The sequence below is a fragment of the Pseudophryne corroboree genome, chromosome 4 (assembly GCF_028390025.1).
Source record: "Pseudophryne corroboree isolate aPseCor3 chromosome 4, aPseCor3.hap2, whole genome shotgun sequence".
NCBI classification, from domain to species: Eukaryota; Metazoa; Chordata; class Amphibia; order Anura; family Myobatrachidae; genus Pseudophryne; species Pseudophryne corroboree.
In genome coordinates this window covers 843,166,069-843,190,376 of record NC_086447.1, presented here as the reverse complement: position 1 = coordinate 843,190,376, position 24,308 = coordinate 843,166,069, and the positions used below count along the sequence as shown (strand labels likewise).

The 24,308-nt window shown below is 48.0% G+C and overlaps 1 protein-coding gene across 1 annotated transcript in view; it reads right to left on the bottom strand.

Annotated features, from left to right (window-relative positions):
• LOC134910503 (beta-soluble NSF attachment protein) overlaps positions 1 to 24,308 on the bottom strand; it is a 91,401-nt gene that overhangs the window by 51,458 nt on the left and 15,635 nt on the right. Inside the window, exons 2-3 of the mRNA XM_063918606.1 lie at positions 15,136 to 15,215; positions 7,214 to 7,330 (exon numbers count right to left, since the gene is read on the bottom strand). Of these exons, the coding sequence (XP_063774676.1) occupies positions 7,214 to 7,330; positions 15,136 to 15,215 (197 nt within the window). The remainder of the gene's footprint in view (positions 1 to 7,213; positions 7,331 to 15,135; positions 15,216 to 24,308) is intronic.

The window sequence follows — 24,308 nt, the reverse complement described above, 5'->3', positions numbered from 1 at the left end:
CGCAGCGTCATTGGAAGCAGGTGCGGTGCTAGGAGATGAGATCATCTCTGCGCCGCCTCCCCCTATGCTGTGAGCGGGTACCGGGTCGCATCGACCGGGAAACCCGTGCACCTGACCACGTAAGAACACGGAATAACTCTTCTTTATTCCCAGGTTAAATTACTGGGTCAGGTGACCCGTGAATTCGCGACTGACCCTTTCACACCGCACAGCGACCCGCGTCGACTTGGCAATATACCGGGTCGATACCGGGTTATTTGTGCAGTGTGAAAGGGGTAATATTGGCTGCTATAACGATAGCAGGGCACTAATTACTGTGAGGGATTCTTCCTCTTATAGCAGATATCATTAAGGATAAAGTGAAGCAACAGATGATAAAAAATGAGATTTATGGTAGACTTACCATTGTTAAATCTCTTTCTGCGAGGTACACTGGATTCCACAGGGAATAACATCAGGGTGTAGAGTTGGATCTTGATCCGAGGCACCAACAGGCTACAGCTTTGACTGTTCCCAGGATGCACTGCACCGCCTCCTCTATAGCCCCGCCTCCAGGCAGTGGAGCTCAGTTTTGTTAACCCGTCCAATGCAGTAGCAGGTAAGAGAGACGGTAGATGTTGGTCACATAGAACCACATTCTCACGAAAGGAGAAGGGACTAGCAGCTAATGCCATACAAACCCAAAGAAGCGAAGTGCGTCGGGGTGGGCACCCTGTGGAAACCAGTGTAACTCGCAGGGGTGGTCTTCAGTATGCCGGCTGTCGGGATCCCGGCGCACAGTATACCGGCACCGGAATCCCGACAGCCGGCATACCGACACTTATTCTCCCTCGTGGGGGTCCACGACCCCCCTGGAGGGAGAACAAAATAGCGTGGCGCGCCACCGTGCCCGCAGCTTGGCGAGCGCAGCGAGCCCGCAAGGGGCTCATTTGCGCTTACCACACTGTCGGTATGCCGGCGGTCGGGCGCCGGTATGCTGGTCGCCGGGAGCCCGACTGCCGGCATACCATACTACACCCCCTCGCAGAAAGAGATTTAACCATGGTAAGTCTACCATTAATCTCCTTTTCTGCAGCGGGATACACTGGTATTCTACAGGGAATAACATCGGGGATGTCCTAAACCAGTTCCTCATGGGAGGGGACGCACTGTAACAGGCACAAGAACCCGACGTCCAAAGGAAGCACCCTGGGAGGCGGAAGTATCAAAGGCATAGAACCTGATGAATGTGTTCACTGAGGACCACGTAGCACAATTGTTCTGCAGACGCGTCATGGCGGGCCACCCAAGAAGGTCCAACCGACCGAGTAGAATGGGCCTTGATAGCAGCAGGAGCTGGGAGCCCAGCCTGCGCATAAGCTTGTGCAATCACCATTCTAATCCATCTGGCCAAGGTTTACTTATTCGCAGGCCAGCCACGTTTGTGAAAACAAAAAAGTACAAAGAGGGAATCTAACCTACTGATCTTCTTTGGAGGACAAGCCAGAAGAGATGAAGGCCGGAACCACAATCTCCTGGTTAAGGTGAAAAGATGAAACCACCTTAGGTAAATAACCAGGGCACGTTCGAAGAACTGCCCGGTCACGGTGCTCAGAAACGGTGGGCGACAGGACAAAGCGCCTAAGTCCGACACCCTCCTAGCAGAGGCAATAGCCAACAGAAACACTACCTTAAAGCATAAGGCATTTAAGGTCCACAGATTCAAGAGGTTCAAATGGAGACTCCTGCTGGGCATTTAAGGCTACAGACAGATCCCATGGAGCCACAAGAGGAACATAGGGAGGCTGAATCCGAAGAACACCATGAGTGAAAGTGTGAACGTCAGAAAGAGAAGCAATTTTTCTCGGAAACCACACCAACAAGGCAGATATATGAACCTTGAGGGAGGCCAGACGAAGGCCCAAGTCGGTTCTTTGTTGTAGAAAAGTCAAAAGTCTGGAAGTTTTAAAAGAATATACATCATAATTCTTAGCAGCACACCATGTGAAGTAAGAATTCCAGACCCTGTAATAAATACGAGCCGAAGCTGGTTTACGGGCTTTCAACACAGTTTGAATGACCGCATCAGAGAATCCTTTGGCTCTCAGGACTGATGCTTCAAGAGCCATGCCGTCAATGCCAGTCTGGCCAGGTCCAGGTAGACACAAGGGCCCTGACCGAGGAGGTCTGGGTGTTGAGGGAAGTTGAAGAGGACGCTCTATAGAGAGACCCTGCAAGTCTGAGAACCAATGCTGTCTGGGCCACGCTGGAGCGACTAGAAGTAGTAGTCCTCCTTCTTGCTTGAAGTTCCGTATTACCCTGGGCAGGAGTGACAATGGAGGGAACACATATGGCAGCCGAAAGTTCCATGGAATTGCCAGTGCGTCCACGAACGCTGCTTGAGGATCCCTTGTCCTTGCTCCGAAGACCGGAACCTTGTGATTGTGTCGAGATGCCATCAGGTCTACATATGGCAGGCCCCACTTGTCCACTAGGAGTTGAAAGACTTCAGAATGAAGACTCCACTCTCCAGCGTTCACATCCTGACGACTGAGGAAGTCCGCTTCCCAGTTGAGGACTCCCGGAATGAACACTGCCGATATTGCTGGCAGATAGCGTTCCGCCCATTGGAGGATTTTTGACACTTCCATCATTGCCATGCGGCTTCGAGTGCCGCCTTGATGATTTATGTACGCCACCGTGGTGGCGTTGTCTGATTGTACTTAAACAGGCCTGTTCTGTACCAGAGGCAAAGCCAGTGTCAACGCATTGAACACTACCCGCAATTCCAGAATGTTTATTGGGAGAAGAGATTGCTCCCTGGTCAACTGACCCTGGAGAGAGTATTGCTCCAACACCGCACCCCAACCCCATAATCTGGAAAGGATTAACCTCTGCAGAGGGCGGAAGTGAAATTGAGCGTACTCTACCATGTCGAAAGCCGACACCATGAGGCCTAGTACTTGCATCGCCGAGTGTATCAACACTCTCTGGCAAGAGAGGAAGCATCTGATCTTGTCCTGAAGTTTCAGGACCTTCTCCGGAGACAGAAACAGTCTTTGGCTGTGTGTGTCCAGCAGCACCCCTAGGTGCACCATGCTCCGAGCAGGGACCAGTGAGGACTTTTTCCAATTAATGAGCCACCCGTGGGCTTGTAGGAATTGAACCATCTCCAGTTGACTGAGGAGGACATCTTGGGAGTTCACCAGAATCAGCAAGTCGTCGTCCAGATAAGACTGGATCCTGATTCCCTGACGACGGAGGAAAGCCGACATCACGGCCATGACCTTGGTGGAAATCCGAGGTGCCATGGCCAGTCCAAATGGCATAGCCTGGAATTAAAAATGAAGGTTGCCAATAGCAAACTGCAGATATTGCTGATGCGAAATGGCAATAGGTACTGTATTTGCAGATAAGCATCCTGTATGTCCAGGGAAACCATATAGTCCTCGGGATCCATGGCCAGAACAATAGAGCGCAGGGTATCCATACGGAATTTGGACACTCTCAAAAACTTGTTCAATGATTTGAGGTTCAGGATAGGCAGGAAAGACCCATTTGGTTTCGGAACTAGAACCAGGGTCGAATAGTATCCCCTACCTCTCTGGGACAGAGGTACCGGCACTACCACTCCTGTTTCCAGGAGGGATTGTACAACCAAGTGTAGAGCTTGTGCTTTCAATGGATCCGAGGGGATAACCATTGAACAGAACTGGCGAGGTGGACGTCTCTTGAGAGACAACTTCCCGCACCCAGGCGACTGAAGTGGTCTTTAACCAGGCCTGGGCGACCTGCAGAAGTTGGCCTCCCACCCATGGGTCCCCCAGGGAGAGACCCGCCCCATCATGCAGCAGGCTTGTCTTGTTTGGAAGCAGGCTGACGAGCAGGCCCAGGATTACTTAGATTTGGGCTTAGTGGTTTTGGAAGTACGAGCCTGTCTCGGATCCGCCTGACATTTTGTTTTACTTGGAGGTCGAAAGGAATGAAAAGTTGTACTCTTAGCCTTCTGGGTAGAAGGATTAATACTTGGGAGAAACGCAGTCTTGGCCGTCACCAAGTCAATCACAATCTTGTTCAGATCCTCCCCAAATAGTATGTCTCCCTTGAAAGGAAGCACCTCCAAGGTCTTTTTAGAGTCAGGCCCACATTCCAGGACCGTAACCACAGAATCCGGCGAGCCAGGATAGACGTAGTAGATGCCTTGGCCGCCATGACCCCTGCATCAGAGGCCGCCTCCTGAATATAGTGAGAGGCTGCGGTAATGTACAACAGATATTGTCTGAGTGTCAGAAAAATTTAGAGGTAGTTCATCCTCAATTGCCTGAACCCATGTTTCAATAGCTATTGCAGCCCAAGAGGCTGCCATAGTGGGTCTATGCACAGCACCGGTAAGTGTGTAAATAGACTTCAGGCATCCCTCCACACACTTATCCGTTGGTTCCTTCAGTGAGGTGACAGTGGTGAAAGGCAGAGTAGAAGACGGGCGACATGAGAGTACACCGGCGGTGGAGTTTCACACTTGTTACTCAACTCCGCAGGGATAGGGTAACGAGCGTGCACCTTTTTTGGACAGGGAAAATGTATTTCCTGGAGACGACCAGGATTCCTGGCGTATGTCAATTAAAAAGGTCAGAATGTGGTAAAACTACTTTAGCAACCTTCTCACGTTTAAATTTATCAGGTTTCTTAAACATAACAGGAGGATCAATCTTATCATCAATCTGGAGAATCAGCTTGATAGCCTCCACTAGGTCAGGAACATCAACTTGAGTAGTAGATTCCTCATCAGAAGCAACTGTATAAGTGTCTGACGGATCAGTATAATCCCCATCCTCATCGGAAGAATCATCCGAAATATTAGTGGATTGTGAGGAAGAAATGGCCCGCTTAGATTACCCCTTGGTCCCAGCAGGGCGAGGGGTAGGTTTTTGCCTAACCAAAGACTGATTTAATTGTTGTAACTGGGTAGACAGAGTATCCTCCCAAGGTGGGTTAACTACAGGGACAATATGTGGCTGCAATGGCACAGGAGGTCCCACAGGGGGTGTAAGCCATGTTACAAGCGAAGTCAACATATTTGAAAATGCAGCCCAAGGTGGGTCCTGATTTGCCACAGGTGCTGCAGACTGACTGGAAGGTGCAGGGCACCCAGTACCTGAACCATCAGCTGAAACCTTTTCCTTAGTCAAATCTGTGGCGCCAGCACTGCATGATGCAGGAGTGTCTGTGGATTTCCCGCCCTGTGTAGCAGACATTGGCCCTCATTCCGAGTTGTTCGCTCGCTAGCTGCTTTTAGCAGCATTGCAACGCTAAGCCGCCGCCCACTGGGAGTGTATCTTAGCTTAGCAGAATTGCGAACGAAAGATTAGCAGAATTGCGAATAGAAATTTCTTAGCAGTTTAGCAGAGTAGCTCCAGACTTACTCAGCCATTGCGATCAGTTCAGTCAGTTTCGTTCCTGGTTTGACGTCACAAACACACCCAGCATTCGCCCAGACACTCCCCCGTTACTTCAGACACTTCCGCGTTTTTCCCAGAAACGCCAGCGTTTTTTCGCACACGCCCAGAAAACGGCAAGTTTCCGCCCAGAAACACCCACTTCCTGTAAATCACAGTACGATCACCAGAACGATGAAAAATCCGCGTTATGCCGTGAGTAAAATACCTAACTTTTGTGTAAAATAACTAAGCGCATGCGCTCTGCGAACCTTGCGCATGCGCAGTAAGCGACTAATCGCAGTATAGCGAAAATCGGCAACGAGCGAACAACTCGGAATGACCCCCATTATTGGGAATGTAGCCTTAGGGCGTAACAGTACAATATAGCCAGACAAACACAATACCTGCAAAAAAAACCTGTGTTATGTGACAGCAAATGCAGAGCACAGAGGATTTAAGCGGTGTGAGGTGACTGAAACACACAAAGAAAAATACAAAACAGTATATCCTGTGGAACACTATATTTTAAATGAGACCCTGATGAGACCCTGATGCACTTAGCCTCCCAGGGTACAGAATATAGTGATAGCAATACGTGTGATACACAGAATAGAATCCACACAGCAGCTACACAGTCACAGGTACAATGCAGGTATTACATATAAACAATAAGACTGCACTGGACTAGTAAATCTACATATAGATATGTATGTATACAGATATAACAATGCACAGTAAACACTGGATGTATATCACACAATACTTGTACCCAGTATTCATATAGCAGTACACTTGTTCTTAACTAACACTGTCTAAAATGACATGTAGAATACTTAAGTGTCTGTAAATACACAGCGCTGACAAGACAGGCGGTTTTACAGAGGAGACAGTGCCCAGCAGTCCCAGAGATCAGCTCAGCTAGTAGTGAAGATGGCGCAAAAATCTCAGCAGGGAGTGAGGGAGAGTGAAATGCAGCTCCAAGGCGGGAACACCAGCAGTGGATGGCGCCCGGAGCTGGTGGAGGGGCTACAGGTCAGCACCTTATTCCCTCTGCTGGACTTCATCACCGGGTACTATGGAGCCTATTACAAACGGATTTTTGTAAATCCAACCTATGCTCCCTGCCCTGGTGGATATAGTGGGGTCCATGTACGGCCACAGTGTCCATGCCAGCGGCTTGGTCCGTCTCCTGTGACCGCGACCGGATCGCGATTTACCAGCGGGTCCCACCTTGGGGACCCTCTTACCTCCTCCCTGTCATGCAGCCACGTGATCCAGGAGAGCAGCAGCGGTGGTGTGCCTAGAAACCAGTGCCTCCCCGGTGCAAGTACCCGGGAACCAGGCTGTGGGAGTATGCAGCGCCGGTGAGGGAGGTGATGGAGCCGCAGCACAGCATATCAGAATGACATAAAAAGTGCTGCGGCCCTTGAAGTCTTCTTAAAAAGCTCTTTTCAGCACTGCCTAGCACAGCCCCCCCTGTTAGTGACCTGCACTGCAGGCACCAGCTAAAACTGAACTCCAGTGCCTGGAGGCGGGGCTATAGAGGAGACGGTGCAGTGCATCCTGGGAACAGTCAAAGCTTTAGCCTGTTGGTGCCTCGGATCAAGATCCAACTCTACATCCCGATGTTATTCCCTGTGGAATACCAGTGTACCCCGCTGCAGAAACCATGTAAAATCCACACCTTTTCAAAATAAGTTATACAATTGTTATTGCTTAGATCACGTGAGATAAGATTTGAACATAAGAACATTTTGGGACACATCATGCACAACACTGTATATCTGGAAAGTCACCTTGTGGATCAGCTTTCTTGTACGCATTCCCGGCATCTACAAAACTCGTGGCTGCGTCATGTTTGCTCTGCAGTTGCATATACAGCTTGGCTGCCTGACAAAAAGCATTTCCCGCAGCTACAGAATAAAACATCACTTCATATTATCAGCCATCACTTAGAAGCAAAAAACAAACAAAATACAAACACCGTCCTAATTTTAAATAAGACTTCAGAGAAAGAAAACAGAAACCGAAACATTTATTAATTCCTCTTACCTTCTTCATTTGCCAACTAACGTGTATGTCCAAGTCATGTGATCAAATTTTAAAATCTTTGTTATACATTAAAAGGCGTTCATTTAATTTAGGCTTCTCATAATACCCAAACCCAGTGACAATGTAACAAAATATGTTACACACAAGAGTGAAATAAAAGTGCACTATTATTTTGTATGTAATCAAACAATAGGTTTTTAATTACCTACCGATAAATCCTTTTCTTGTAGTCCGTATAGGATGCTGGGGTCCACATTAGTACCATGGGGTATAGACGGGTCCACTAGGAGCCATTGGCACTTTACGAGTTTGAGAGTGTGGGCTGGCTCCTCCCTCTATGCCCCTCCTACCAGACTCAGTCTAGAAACTGTACCCGAGGAGAGGGACATCTTCGAGAGAAGGATTTTACACAGATAGTGGCGAGATTCACACCAGCTCACACACAAGGCAAACCAAGCTAACTAGCTTGAGACATCAGCAACGGCTGAACAATATTACTTACCAAGTATCGTAACAGTACTTACCAAGAACTAAGCAGTACTGAACGAAGTAACCGCTGCAGGATCACGAAGCACTGGGCTACGGACTATGAGAAAAGGATTTACCGGTAGATAATTAAAATCCTATTTTCTCTTACATCCTAGAGGATATTGGGGTACACATTAGTACCATGGGGATGTACCAAAGCTCCCAGAATGGGAGGGAAAGCGCGGAGGCTCCTGCAGAACTGATTGACCAAACTTGAGGTCCTCAGCGCCCAAAGTATCGAACTTGTAGAACTTTGCAAACGTGTACGACCCAGACCAAGTAGCCGCTCGGCAAAGCTGTAAAGCCGAGACACCCCGGGCGGCCGCCCAGGAAGAACCCACCTTACCAGTAGAGTGGGCCTTAACCGATGTAGGACACGGCAAGCCTGCCGTAGAATACGCATGATGGATAGTGAACCTGATCCAGCGAGAGATCGTCTGCTTAGAAGCAGGACACCCAATTTTCATGGGATCACACAGGACAGAGAGTCCGATTTTCTGTGGCGAGCAGTGCTCTTCACATAGATTCTCAGAGCCCTTACAACATCCAAGGACTTTGATGAAATTGAGGAGTCAGTAGCAACTGGCAACACAATAGGTTGGTTGATATGAAATGCCGACACAACCTTCGGAAGGAACTGCGGACGTGTCCTGAGTTCAGCTCTATCTTCATGGAAGATCAAGTATGGGCTTTTACATGACAAAGCCCCCAACTCCGACACATGCCTAGCAGAAGCCAAGGCCAACAATATGACAGCCTTCCACGTGAGAAACTTGACCTCAACTTCCTGTAGATGCTCAAACCAGTCCGACTGGCGGAACTGCAACACCACGTTAAGATCCCAGGGCGCCGTAGGCGGCACGAAGGGAGGCTGGATGTGCAGAACTCCCTTCAAAAAGGTCTGAACCTCAGGGAGGGCAGCCAACTGTTTCTGGAAGAAAATGGATAGGACCGAAATCTGGACCTTTACGGAACCTAATCTCAGACCCATATCCACACCTGCTTGGAGGAAGAGGAGAAACCGTCCAAGTTTTAACTCCACCGTAGGAAACCTCTTGGATTCACACCAAGAAACGTATTTTTTCCAAATGCGATGGTAAATGTTTAGACATTACTCCTTTCCTAGCCTGTATTAGGTTAGGAATGACTTTGTTCGGAATGCCCTTCCGAGTTAGTATCTGGCGTTCAACTTCCATGCCGTCAAACGTAGCCGCGGTAAGTCTTGATAAGCGAACGGCCCCTGCTGCAGCAGGTCCTCCCGAAGAGGAAGAGGCCTCGGCTCTTCTAGCAGTAGATCCAGAAGATCCGCGTACCAAGCCCTTCTTGGCCAGTCCGGAGCAATGAGGATTGCCTAAACTTTTGTTCTCCTTATGATTTTTAGAACTCTTGGATTGAGTGGAAGTGGAGGAAACACGTACACCGACTGGAACACCCACGGAGTCACTAGGGTGTCCACCGGCACGGCTTGTGGGTCCCTCGACCTGGAACAATGCCGCCGAAGCTTCTTGTTGAGACAAGAGGCCAACATGTCTATTTGAGGTACACCCCAAAGACTTGTCACCTCCGTGAACACTTCCGGATGGGGGCCCCACTCTCCTGGATGGAGATCGCGTCTGCTGAGGAAGTCCGCTTCCCAGTTGTCTACTCCCAGAATGAAGATTGCTGACAGCGCCAACGCATGTTTTTCTACCCAGAGGATGATTCTTGTTACCTCTGACATTGCATCTCTGCTCTTCATTCCGCCCTGTCGGTTTATGTAAGCCACTGTCGTTACATTGTCCGACTGCACTTGAATGGCTCGATTTCTCAGAAGATGGGCCGCTTGGAGAAGCCCGCTGTAGACGGCTCTTAATTCCAGAATGTTTATCGGCAGGCCGGCTTCCAGACTTGACCACCTTCCTTGGAAGGTTTCCCCTTGAGTGACTGCGCCCCAGCCCCGGAGACTTGCATCCGTTGTTTGAAGGATCCAGTCCTGAATCCCAAACCTGCAGCCCTCCAGAAGGTGAGGTAATTGCAGCCACCAGAGGAGTGAGATCCTGGCCTTTGGCGACAGACGTATTCTCTGGTGCATGTGCAGATGAGATCCCGGCCATTTGTACAGTTGGAAGGACCGAGCATGAAATCTCCTGTACTGCAGAGCCTCGTAAGAGGCCACCATCTTCCCCAGAAGGTGAATGCACTGATGAACCGACACCCGGGCTGGCTTCAGGACATCCCGGACCATTGTTTGTATCACAAACGCTTTTTCCTCTGGAAGAAACACCCTCTGCACTTCTGTGTCGAGGATCATTCCCAGAAATGACAACCTCCTGGTTGGTTCCAAATGTGATTTTGGAAGATTCAGGATCCAACCATGTTCCTTGAGAAGTTGGGTCGTGAGAGTTATGGACTGTACAGCTTCTCCTTGGACGATGCCTTTATCAGCAGATCGTCCAGATATGGAATTATGTTCACCCGCTGTCTGCGGAGGAGAACCAACATTTCCGCCATCACCTTGGCGAATACCCTCGGTGCTGTGGAGAGGCTGAATGGCAAGGCCTGGAATTGAAAATGACAGTCCAACAGTGCGAATCGGAGATAAGCTTGATGCGGCTGCCAAATGGGAATGTGGAGGTACGCATCCTTGATTTCTAGGGATACCAGGAATTCTCCCTCCTCCAGACCCGATATCACCGCCCTTAGAGACTCCATTTTGAACTTGAACTCCCTCAGAAAGGGGTTTAGTGATTTTAAGCTCAAAATGGGCCTGACCGAACCATCAGGTTTCGGTACCACAAAAAACTTTGAATAGTAACCTTTGTATTGCATCTGGGGAGGAACTGGTACAATAACCTGTGCCTCCACCAACTTCTGGATGGCTCCCTCTAGGGTAGCCCTGTCTGCCGGCAAATCTGGCAAGCCTGATTTGAAGAACCGGTGAGGAGGGAGATCCTGAAATTCCAGCCGGTACCCCTGGGACACAATATCTTGTACCCAGGGATCCAGGCCGGATGACACCCAGACATGACTGAAATGTCTCAGTCTCGCCCCCACCGTCCCTACCTCCGGGCCGCGCGGTCCACCGTCATGCTGAGGACTTTGGCGTACCTGAAGCAGGCTTCTGTTCCTGGGAACCTGCAGCAGCAGGTTTCTTGGATTTTGGTCGACCTCCTCTAAAGAAGGTGTTGGACGGTTTGGCCTTTCATGTTTCGGTAACCCGAAAGTACTGTGATGCAGCTGAAGAAAACGGTTTCTTCGTAGCAGGTGCAGCTGAGGGAAGAAAAGGTGACTTACCCGCTGTAGCCGTGGAGATCCATGCATCCAACGCTTCCCCAAAGAGAGCCTGACCTGTGTAGGGGGGGTCTCCACACCTCTCCTGGATTCCACGTCGGCAGACCACTGGCGCAGCCACAGTCCTCGTTGAGCTGAGACCAACATAGAAGATATTCCTGCAGCAATTGAACCCAGGTCTTTCATGGGGGTTCACTACGGCTGGCCGGCGGTCGGGCTCCCGGCGACCAGCATCCCGGCGCCGGGAGCCCGACCGCCGGCTTACCGACAGCTTGGCGAGCGCAAATGAGCCCCTTGCGGGCTCGCTGCGCTCGCCACGCTACGGGCACGGTGGCGCGCTATGCGCGCCACACTATTTTATTCTCCCTCTATGGGGGTCGTGGACCCCCACGAGGGAAAATAATTGTCGGTATGCCGGCTGTCGGGCTCCCGGCGCCGGTATACTGAGCGCCGGGAGCCCGACCGCCGGCAAACAGAAGACCACCCCTTTCATGGATTCCACCACAAATCCTGCAGAATCCTGAATGTTACGTAAAAACAATTCAACGTCACTTTTATCCATTGTATCCAAATCCTCAAGTAACGTGCCTGACCACTTTGCTATAGCTTTGGAAATCCATGCACAGGCAATAGTAGGACGTTGTATTGCCCCTGAAGCCGTGTATATGGATTTGAGCGTAGTATCAATTTTGCGATCAGCCGGCTCCTTTAAGGCGGTAGATCCTGGGACAGGTAAAATTACCTTTTTCGAGAGTCTGGATACAGACGCGTCCACTATGGGTGGGTTTTCCCATTTTTTCCTATCCTCCTCAGGGAAGGGGAAAGCAACCAGAACCCTTCTAGGGATCTGGAATTTTTTATCCGGGTTTTAACACGCTTTTTCAAAAATAGCATTTAATTCTTTGGACGCAGGGAAGGTTAGCAAGGCTTTCTTATTGTCAGTGAAGTAAGCCTCCTCAACCTGCTCAGGTGTTGTATCAGCAATATTCAACACATCCCTGACATCCTCTATCATCAACTGCACTCCTTTTGCAAGAGATGCGGCCCCCCGCAGAACATCCCCATCACCGTCTGCCGTGTCAGAAACTGTATCCGTGTCATCTTGCATAATCTGGGCAAGAGCACGTTTGTGGGAACTAACAGAGGGGGGCCCGGAGGAAACAGAACCGGACCAAACTGCCATAGAGTTCTGTAAAACCTGAGTTGCAGATTCATTCTGTGCAACCCTAGTAGAACTCTGAGTTATCATAGACTTGATAGAGGATAACCATTTAGGCTCCCTTGCTGGTATCTGCGCTAAAACAGTGCAATCCTGATTACATGGACTGAGATCATCCTGAGAGGACGTATCCTCTGCAGCATATGACACAGAGTCCCTGGACATAGCTAAATGGAGACCAGACACTCCACACACACACGGGGGAGGCTAGACAGAGTTTCACCCCCAAGAATGGCAAGAGAGACACAGAGATTGGAGCCAACCCACACACAGCGCTTTCAATGGTATAGGGAGACCCCAACCAGCGCTGACTGTGCACCTTAATAGGTTACGCAGCCCCCCCCCCCTTCTACAACCCCTGGTTTCGTAAGAGATAGCTGGAGTTGCTCTGGAGGGACTGCTCTTCACTGACAACGTTTCTGCAGGCAGGAAAATGGCGCTGAACGCTGCTGGGTCCGCTCTGAGAAGAAGCTCCGCCCCCTTAATGGCACAGTCTTCCCGCTCTTCTGGAGATTATACTGGCCTGAGAAATTGTGCTGGCAGCGATCCCGGGACCCTGACAGGCTTGAGAGGTCTGTGTAGGGTGTAGGCACTGGCTCAGGGTGCCCCTCACAGCGCCGCACTATGTACCACTGAGCCCCGAAGTGCAGTTAGTACTGCGCTCCATACCCTGTTGCCGCCATCTGCACACCGGCTCCCCGCTTGCTAGGGGGGCCGGTGACTCACTCGCCACTGATCTTCTGGCTCTGTAAGGGGGTGGCTGCATGCTGCCGGGGTGAGCGATCCCCTGTGGCGGGGAACGTTCTATCCCCTCAGGAGCTCAGTGTCCTGTCAGCGGAGATAGTGGTTCAGACCCCACAGGGTGGACACTACTCCCCCCCCTTAGTCCCACGATGCAGGGAGGCTGTTGCCAGCAGCCTCCCTGTAAAATAATAAACTCTAAAATAAACTTTACTAAAGAAGCTCTGTAGAGCTCCCCTAGCTGTGACCGGCTCCTCCGGGCACATTTTCTAAACTGAGTCTGGTAGGAGGGGCATAGAGGGAGGAGCCAGCCCACACTCTCAAACTCTTAAAGTGCCAATTGCTCCTAGTGGACCAGTCTATATCCCATGGTACTAATGTGGACCCCAGCATCCTCTAGGACGTAACAGAAATTTTCATTGTAGATTATATATAAAATATATTCTAAAATATATACTATAAGCAAATGAATATGTGCATTATTCTGTATGTAATCAATTCTTTTAATTGTATATTTATATATTAAGTATATTCTAAAATATATACTGTAAGCAAATTAAGAATATATTGTATAAACACATGAAATCCACATAACAGAATTTTAATGAATGTTATTGAATGACTGTTATTGCAGACACTATTGGCTAAATGTAATAGCCTCTGAGTTCCGGAGGTGCGGGACATTTGTGCGAGTTTTTTTTTTTTTTTTTTTTAAGTAGCAATCATTTACAAGGAAAAATCAACCTGGTTTTGCCTTGTAAAAGATTGCTGCTTTAAAAAAAAAAAATGAAAAAAAAAAAAATGGACAGACTCACACAAATGTCTCGCACCTCTGGAACTTGGAGGCTATTACATTTAGCTGCATATTTTAACCTTTTACTAATAATCACAAAGCTCGCGATGAAGAGGCCTTTTGAAACTTGGCTAGTACTGGCTTCATTTATACCAGAACTTGTAGTCAACTACATATACTAAGGGGGGGTGGAGCCAAGTTCGGCGGCCAGCGGGGGTGAGCCGAGTGCAGTGGCCCGGCGGGGCGGGAGCAGAGCGCGGCGAACGGAGCGGAGAGCGGCGGCCGGCGGGGGGTGCTGAGAGCGGCGGCCAGCGGGGGGACATGTCTGCGGCGGCGGGGGAAGCCGCTGACGGGAATAAGGAGCCTGGCCGGGGTAACGCCCTGCTCAATCCAACTTTTTTTAAAGTCGGATTGAGTTTCTCGGAAAGGGGGCCAAAACCTGTCGGATTTGGCCCCATTTCTGACAGAAGCACGTGGATCGGCGCCTATTCCGCCGATCCACGTGTTTTCCGACAAGTCGGGAATTCCCAACTTGTCTGAAAAAAACAGCCCTCTTTGAATAGATCGGAACCCCTACCGACAGAAATCTGTCGGAAGCTGCTGCCTTTCCGACAAGACGGCAGCTTCCGACAGCTATTGAATACGGCCCTAGATGTCACTATGGCCCAAATATATTAAGCCTTTACAAGAGATAAAGTGGAGACGGATAAAGAGGGATACATGACCTGCCAATTAGCTTCCCTACAGGCTGTGCTGGAAAATGACAGGAGCTGATTGGCTGGTACTTTATCACTCTCTATCCGTCTCCAGTTTATGTCTTGTTAAGGCTGAATACATTTGGGCCTATATTACTTAAGGACTAGGGCATCAAATGGCTTGGGCAATTTCAGCAACCCCCCACTATGCTGTCCCCCCCATTTAGCAATTAGGCAGGAGTAACTATGTGGGGACCACCACAGCTACATGATCACAGTCTTATTATAGAGAGGGGTAGAACCAGCTCCTGATGTGAGGTAATAGGTGTATAGGGAAGAGATCACACCTATCTGCCACGGGAACAGAGGTAGTTGGAAGATGACACCTAAGGTCACATACTCCCCCAGACCAACACTTACCGCTCCAGTTCTTAGCCATCTTGAACATGTTAGCGGCTCTGGCATACATTTCACAGGCTTCTTCAACCTTTGTGTTTCCGCTGATTGAAAGGGGTCGGAAAAAAAAAAAAAAAAAAAAAAGGATTACTACTTATGTTCTTTACATTCGTGTCTAACAATAACAATGGAATGCCATTTAAAGATACCCAGAATGTAATTCCAATACCCATGCTTCCATTTTAGACCTTGAGTAGATCCATGCAAAGCTTTGCAATAGATACTGTTTGATATTATCAATAGGTCTCTATTTCTTTCCGCAAAAGACGGTGTTTAGCCGGATCAATATTTGATATGAAAGTTAAAATACTTTTACTCTTATTTTTAGTTAAAAATATTTGGTAGAATCAGACATTAGCAAACAACTATTCTCAACATGGGATCACTATGCTGCCATAACCTGTAATCTGCACCCTTACAGCTCCAAACCAAATCCCAACCATAGTCCCAGTCTATATGTGTTTTTATTCTTTTTTTTTTTCCAATCACCATTTTCCACAGAATTCTAGGACAATTATCAGCAGAAACGTGCATTGTTAAGGAGCACAGATGATCATTTCCCCAGATTTAGCCTGGTACACAGACAGGTGGTTCAGAATCACAGCTAACAACAGTCTCTTGACCTCAATCTTCTTCATGATATCGCCGGCTCGCACAAGTCTGGATTAGCAAGTAGCAGCATGAGTAATGATGGGTTCTGCGTCCCCAGACACGTCTAATAGCGTCCCTGCTGTATGCATGGTGTTTGGCTTTGGTCAGAGCAGAACTGTCTGCATGTAGCAAATAATCACTAACAAAAGAAATCATTTAATTGTACAGGTTGAGTATCCCATATCCATATATTCCGAAATACGGAATATTCCGAAATACGGACTTTTTTGAGTGAGAGTGAAATAGTGAAACCTTTGTTTTTTGATGTCTCAATGTACACAAACTTTGTTTAATACACAAAGTTATTAAAAATATTGTATTATAAGACCTTCAGGCTGTGTGTATAAGGTGTATATGAAACATAAATGAATTGTGTGAATGTAGACACACTTTGTTTAATGCACAAAGTTATAAAAAATGTTGGCTAAAATGACCTTCAGGCTGTGTGTATAAGGTGTATATGTAACATAAATGCATTCTGTGCTTAGATTTAGGTCCCATCACCATGATATCTCACTATGGTATGCAATTATTCCAAAATACGGAAAAATCCCATATCCAAAGTACCTCTGGTCCCAAGCATTTTGGATAAGGGAGACTCAACCTGTATTATCATTTTTGAAGTGTAATTATTCACACAGCGAAATACAAAAGTAAAGTAAAGTAAAGTAAGTCCCTCCTCCTATACCCAAGTGTACCTAATAACTACACTCCCTCCGCCCATACACAGGTGTACCCAGTAACTACACTCCCTCCTCCTATACCCAGGTGTACCCAATAACTGCACTTCCTCCTCCTATACCCAGGTGTACCCAATAACTACACTCCCTCCTCCTATACCCATGTGTACCCAATAACTACACTCCCTTCTCCCATACACAGGTGTACCCAGTAACTACACTCCCTCCTCCTATACCCAGGTGTACCTAATAACTACACTCCCTCCTCCTATACCCATGTGTACCCAATAACTACACTCCCTCCTCCCATACACAGGTGTACCCAGTAACTACACTCCCTCCTCCCATACACAGGTGTACCCAGTAACTACACTCCCTCCTCCCATACACAGGTGTACCCAGTAACTACACTCCCTCCTCCCATACACAGGTGTACCCAGTAACTACACTCCCTCCTCCCATACACAGGTGTACCCAGTAACTACACTCCCTCCTCCCATACACAGGTGTACCCAGTAACTACACTCCCTCCTCCCATACACAGGTGTACCCAATAACTACACTCCCTCCTCCCATACACAGGTGTACCTAATAACTACACTCCCTCCTCCTATACCCAGGTGTACCCAATAACTACACTCCCTCCTCCTATACACAGGTGTACCCAGTAACTACACTCCCTCCTCCTATACACAGGTGTACCCAATAACTACACTACCTCCTCCTATTCCCAGGTGTACCCAATAACTACACTCCCTCCTCCTATACACAGGTGTACCCAGTAACTACACTCCCTCCTCCTATACACAGGTGTACCCAATAACTACACTCCCTCTGTCACAATCCTGACTTTACTCCTCTTATTCTAGTACCTGGTCTTATGACTTACCTCTGCCAGTAGTCCTGCAGATCAGGATATCTAGCTTGCTGTGTTGAATGCCTGAGAAGTCGGCCAGCATACAAGTGGCAGACTGTGTTCTGGCTACTGATTAGCCACCTGAGAGAGTTCACGAGTGTATGTATGTGTGTGTAATCTGCAGAATCCTGCTTTCAGCAGTGTTATCCCTGGCCAACTGGTCCCTCTGCATATTGCTCTCAGTGAAGCCTCTACATGCTGTTCCTATACAGTGTTCGGTGAATTATCCAAAGTGTGTCTTTCACTCAGCATTATGCGATACTCAGGCAGAATACCAAAGTTTCATCCAAAACTCAGACATGGCTGCAGCCATGTTGGGGGTGGTCACCTGATCGATGTCAGCCATTCCAGCTGCTGCTCTCAACCAGCTGATTGCAAGAGCCAATCCCTGCTTCCCAGTAGGTATAAATGGGTCAGTCCATGAAGTCTCAAGCTTCCAGTGCAATGTTGTGCACAGCCTTGCTGTGTGTTATCCAGTGAGCTCCTGCAAAGACCTTGATCAGAGACTCTCATTGTGTTTACCGGGTGGTATTCATGTGACCGACGGTCGGGAGACCGACGGTCACATGACCTCCTCCAGCATCCCGACCCCCACTATCCCGATGGTCGGCATGCCGACCAACAGGGACTATTTCCACTCGTGGGTGTCCACGACACCCATAGAGTGGGAATAGAACCCGTGGCAACCGTAGGTCGCCACCGAGCCCGCAGCGTGGCGAGCGCAGCGAGCGCAGCGAGCCCGCAAGGGGCTTGCTGCACTCGCCCCTCGCCGCTGGGATCCCGGCGTCGGTATGCTGCCGGGATCCCGGCATCGGTAAGCTGACCGGCGGTCAGGAGACCGCCGGTCAGCCATACTACACCCGTGTTTACCACCTTGCTGCACCACTGGCTACCTCATCTGTTCCAGACGATACTTCTGCTCCATCGGTTCCAGCCAATATCTCAGCTCCATCGATTCCATCAACATCGGTTTCAGATGATATTCCAGCACCACCAGCTTCTCAGTCTCATCCTCTAGTCATTCAAGTATCTGAATCAGTCTGTCTAACCCATCAGTCAGTCAAGTTACCACAGATTTTACCCAGTGCCAATACTGAGTGACCCAGACAGGGGGATGCGACCTGCACGTTGGGCACTTCCTTGCGGGGGTCCCTGGCGAAAACCATCGGCATGTTAGACTCCACTCCGTTTCTGCCAACTGTTTAGAATTGGTTTTAGAACCTGCAGTCTATGAACAAGAACTACATTAATCCAGCTACCGTCACTTTGCCTCCACTTTTTTCACAACTCCAGAGTACGCACCAGCCAAAAAACGAACCTCGGATTCACAAAATCCCACGACTAACACCCTCCTCCTAAGCGTAAGTGTGCCCAATCACTACAACTCTTCCTCCTAAACGCAGTCTTACCCAATCACTACACCCCCTATACCCAGGTGTACCCAATCACTACACTCGCCCCTCCTAATCACAGGTGTACCTAATCACTACACTCTCAATACGCAGGTGTACCCAATCACTAAACTCCTTCCTCCTATAACTATGCGTATCTAATCACTACATCCACTCCTTCTAAGCACAGGTGTACCCAAAATAAAGGTTTTTTTTTCCCCCGCTAATGTTTTTTTATGATAAAAAGATTTTTTTAATCATGTAATAGAGACCTTGATCAACCATGTTTTAATGCTTTCTAACATTAATAATGTTATTAGGCTTTGATTTATTTTACTTCTTTCAATAAAACCAATTTTTTAAGGCTTATTATTCCTATAACATCTGAATATATGTAGATAGACTAAACATATTAATAGATACAAAGTATACGCAGTGATAGATGAAATTGAAAATAAGAACAAGTTAATGTTAAGCATTAGTCCTACATATTACTTATTAATAAATAATTCTGATTATTAATACAAAATTTAAAATGCAAAAGCACTTTTCATAGAACACACACACTCCCAAAAGGAGGAGTTAAGCGTCAGTACTGGGCATGCCACTGGCATTAAAATATTTTGAATAAAAAAATAGTTTTGTAGTAAACTAGGTTTTTTTTTTTTTTTTTTAAGAAGTCTCGGCGCCATTCCTGTAGTCACAGCATAATAAAACATTTTTAAAAAACAGTTCTTTTTTTACGCCATATGGTTTAAACCAGCATACCCTGCATCATAATAAACATTAACATTTGCATTCATTATGCAATCAGATTAGTAGGTAAACTGACTACCCTTCTGCTCCAAGTAAAGTCTATCCTACCCGACTCCCTGAGCTAGCCTTAGGAAATTTAAAGTAACAATATGTTATATGGCAAACCAGCCTTATAACTTAATGACAATTTACACTTGGCTGCAAACTCCCCAAGATTGTGCCGTTCCTGTAATCTTGGAACCTATTACACAACCCCTGGAGTGTTTTTAGCTAAGTGGCTTTAAAAAGTACTCATCATGGGCAGAATTAACAATTGAGTAATATTCTCATTATCACTCGTTTCAAATGTTAAATGGTGCTCCAGCCAATCAGCTCCTGTCATGCCTTTGAAAAATTACAGTTAGAAGCTGATTGGCTGGAACACATTTAACATTTGTAACGAGTGATAACAAGAATATCACTCATTGTAAAATCCCCCCCCCCCCCCCCCATATCTAGTATTTTTCATAAATAATTTTTTACATCAGTCTCTCTCGAGGCACCAATCTAAACTGGAGGTGCGAGGAGTATAGAGGGGGAGGAGACAGCTACACTTCTTAAAAAAGAATTAAAGTGCCAAGCTCCTCGCTCACCAGCCTATACCCCCATTGTCAATACTCCAGTGTCCCCGAGTGGATGAAGGAGAAAATAGGTTTTAATTACCTACCGGTAAAACCTTTTCTCGTAGTCTGTAGGCGATACTGGGAATCCATTTAGTACCATGGGGTATAGACGGATCCACTTGGAGCCATGGGCACTATAGAAGTTTGATAACGTGTGCTGGATCCTCCCTCTATGCCCCCCCTACCAGACTCATTCCAGGAAACTGTGCCCGAGGAGATGGACATATTTTGAGAGATGGGAATAGATAAGGAAAGTGGTGAGATTTCAAACCAGCACAACCAGAACAAGAGGAAAGCCATGCTAACCAAACTTGAAAACAGGGACAGCAACGGCTGAACCAAACAACAGTTCTTAAACAAGTAACCATGCAGGAAGAACGAAGCATGGGGCGGGCGCCCAGTATCCCCTACGGACTACAAGAAAAGGATTTACTGGTAGGTAATTAAAATCCTATTTTCTCTTACATCCTGGGGTATACCGGGAATCCATTTAGTACCATGGGGAAGTACCAAAGCTCACAAACCGAGTGGGAAAGTGCTGAGGTTCCTGCAGAACAAATTGACCATACTGAAGGTCTTCAGAGGCCAAGGTATCAAACTTGTAAAACTTGGCAAACATGTTCAAACCCGACCAAGTAGCTGCTCAGCAGAGCTGTAATGCCGAGACACCGCGGGCACCCGCCCAAGAGGAACTCACCGACCTAGTAGAGTGGGCCTGTACAGATTTCAGAATCAGCAAACCTGCTGTGGAATAAGCATGCTGGGTAGTAAGCCTGATCCAGCGTGCAATTGACTGCTTTGAAGCAGGACACCCAATCTTATTGGCATCATAAAGAACGAACAGCGGATCCGATTTCCTGTGACGAGCAGTTTGCTTTACATATACCTACAAATCCCTTACAACGTCCAAAGACTTTGAAGTAGCAGAGGTGTCAGTAACAACCGTAACCACAATTGGCTGGTTGATATGAAACGCCGACACCACCTTAGTAAGGAATTGCTGACGAGTACTGAGTTCAGCTCTGTCCTCATAGAAAATCAAGTAGGGGCTCTTGTGAGACAACTCCCCCAGCTCCGATACACGCCTTGACGAAGCCAATGCCAACAGCGTGACGGTCTTCTTTATATTTTACGTCTACCTCCTGTAACGGTTCAAACGAGTCCAATTGGAGAAATTGCAGAACCAAATTGAGATCCCAAGGTGCCGTGGGAGGCACAAAGGGAGGTTTGATATGAAGAACACCCTTCAAGAACGTCTGGACCTCAGGGAGAGAAGCCAATTGTTTCTGAAAGAAAATAGACAAGGCCGAAATCTGAACTTTTATGGAGCCTAGGCGCAAGCCCACATCAACTCCCGACGGCAGAAAAAGCAGGAAACGTCCCCGATGAAATTCCACCATAGAATATTGGGGGTCATTCCGAGTTGATCGCTAGCTGCCGTTGTTCGCAGCGATCAGGCTAAAAATCTGCATTTCTGCGCATGTGTATGGGCCGCAGTGCGCACGCGCGACGTACTTTCACAAAAAAGTGTGCAGTTTCACACAAGGTCGAGCGATGCTTTTCAGTCGCTCTGCTGATCGGTGAGTGATTGACAGGAATGGGGCGTTTCTGGGAGGTAACTGACCGTTTTTCGGGAGTGTGCTAAAAAACGCAGGCGTGTCAAAACGCAGGCGTGCCTGGGGAAACGGGGGAGTGGCTGGCCGAACGCTGGGCGTGTTTGTGACGTCAAAACAGGAACTAAACAAACTGGAGTGATCGCAAGGAAGGAGTAGGTCTGCAGCTACTCTGAAACTGCTTGAAAAAATTTCAGCACTGTTCTGCTAACCTTTCGTTTGCACTTCTGCTAAGCTAAGATACACTCCCAGAGGGTGGCGGCTTAGCGTTTGCACTGCTGCTAAAAGCAGCTACCGAGCGATCAACTCGGAATGAGGGCCATTGTCTGCTCTCACACGAGAGACATATTTCTTTCAGATACGATGGTAATGTTTTGACGTTACCCCCTTCCTGGCTTGGATCATAGGGGGTAATTCAGAGTTGATCGCAGCAGCAAATTTGTTAGCAGTTGGGCAAAACCACGTGCACTGCAGGTGTGGCAGATATAACATTTGCAGAGAGAGTTAGATTAGGGTGGGTTATTTTGTTTCTGTGCAAGATAAATACTGGCTGCCATATTTTTTTACACTGCAATTTAGATTTCAGTTTGAACACACCACACCCAAATCTAACTCTCTCTGCACATGTTATATCTGCCCCCCCCCCTCCCCCTGTGGTGCACATGGTTTTGCCCAAGTGCTAACAAATTTGCTGCTGCGATCAACTCTGAATTAGGCCCATAGTTGGGTTGACCTTGTCAGGAATCCCTCTCCTGGCTAGAATCAGCCGTTCAACTTCCATGCTATCAAACGTAGCCGTGGTAAGTCTAGATAAACGAACAGGCGCTGTTGTAGAAGATCCTCTCGAATAGGCAGAGGCAACGGATCTTCGATTAGCATCTCGAGAAGATCCACATACCAGGCCCTTCGCAACCAATCCGGAGCAATGAGAATTGCTTGAACTCTTTCCTTTTTTATTCTTTTGAGAATTCTTGGGATCAGAGGAATGGGAGGAAGCAAATACACCAGCCGGTAGACCCACAGAGTTGTCAGGGCGTCGACCGCTACAGCTTGTGGGTCTCTCGACCTGGAACAATACCGCTTGAGCTTCTTGTTGAGTCGAGAGACCATCATATTGATTTATGGATAACCCCACTGACGCGTCAGCGACTGAAACACCTCCGGGTGGAGGGCCCATTCCCCCGGGTGCAGGTCGTGTCTGCTGAGGAAATCTGCTTCCCAATTGTCTACTCCCGGAATAAAGGTTGCCGACAACGCCACAACATTTTTTTCCGCCCAGAGGAGAATTCTTGACACCTCTGACATTGCGTCTCTGCTTTTCGTTCGCCCTGTCGGTTTATGTACGTTACCCCCCGTCACATTGTCCGACTGGACTTGAATGGCCTGATTCTGAAGAAGAGATGAGGCCTGCAGAAGGGTGTTGTAGATAGCCCTGAGCTCCAGGATGTTTATTGGAAGTACGACTTTCTGACTTGACCATCTTCCCTGAAAGTGTACCCCCTGGGTGACTGCACCCCAACCTCTGAGGCTTGCGTCTGTGGTTAAAAGGATACAATTCTAAATGTCAAACCTTTGACCCTTCACTAGGTGAGAAGTTTGTAGCCACCACAACAGGGAGATCCTGGCTTTCAGCGACAGACGAATCCTCTGGTGCATGTGAAGATGCGATCCGGACCATTTGTCCAACAGATTCAGCTGGAAGGGCCTTGCATGAAACCTTCCGTACTGAATTGCTTCGTAAGAAGCCACCATTTTCCCCAGAAGGCGGATGCATAGATGTACTGAGATTTGGGTTGGCTTCAAGACGTCCCGAACCATCGACTGGATTGCCATTGCCTTTTCCGAGGGAAGGAACACTCTCTGAGATTCTGTGTCCAGTACCATTCCCAGGAAATGAAGCTTCTGCATAGGTTCTAGGTGAGATTTTGGTAGGTTCAGAATCCACCCATGATCCAGGAGTAATCTGTTTGCGAGACCAATGTTCTCCAACAACTGCTGCCTGAACGCAGCCTTTATCAGAAGATCGTCCAGGTAAGGAATTAAGTTCACTTCTTGTTTGGCAGAGATGATGATACAACTCCGCATCACTTTGGTGAACACCCTCAGTGCCGTTGAGAGACCAAATGGCAGTGCCTGGAACTGGTAGTGACAGTCCTGTAGTGCATATCGTAGATAAGTCTGATGAGGCGGCAAGATTAGAATGTGAAGGTACGCATCCTTGATATCCAGAGATACTAGGAATTCCCCCTCTTCCAGACCTGAGATCACCGCTCTCAGAGACTACATCTTGAATATGAACACTCGTAAATATGGGTTCAATGACTTGAGGTTCAGAATCGGTCTTACCGAACCGTACGGTTTCGGTACTACAAACAAGCTGGAATAGTAACCCTTGTTTTGTAGATGAGGTGGAACTGGAACAATGACCTGGGTCTGTAACAGTTTCTGAATGGCGTCCTGTAAGGTTA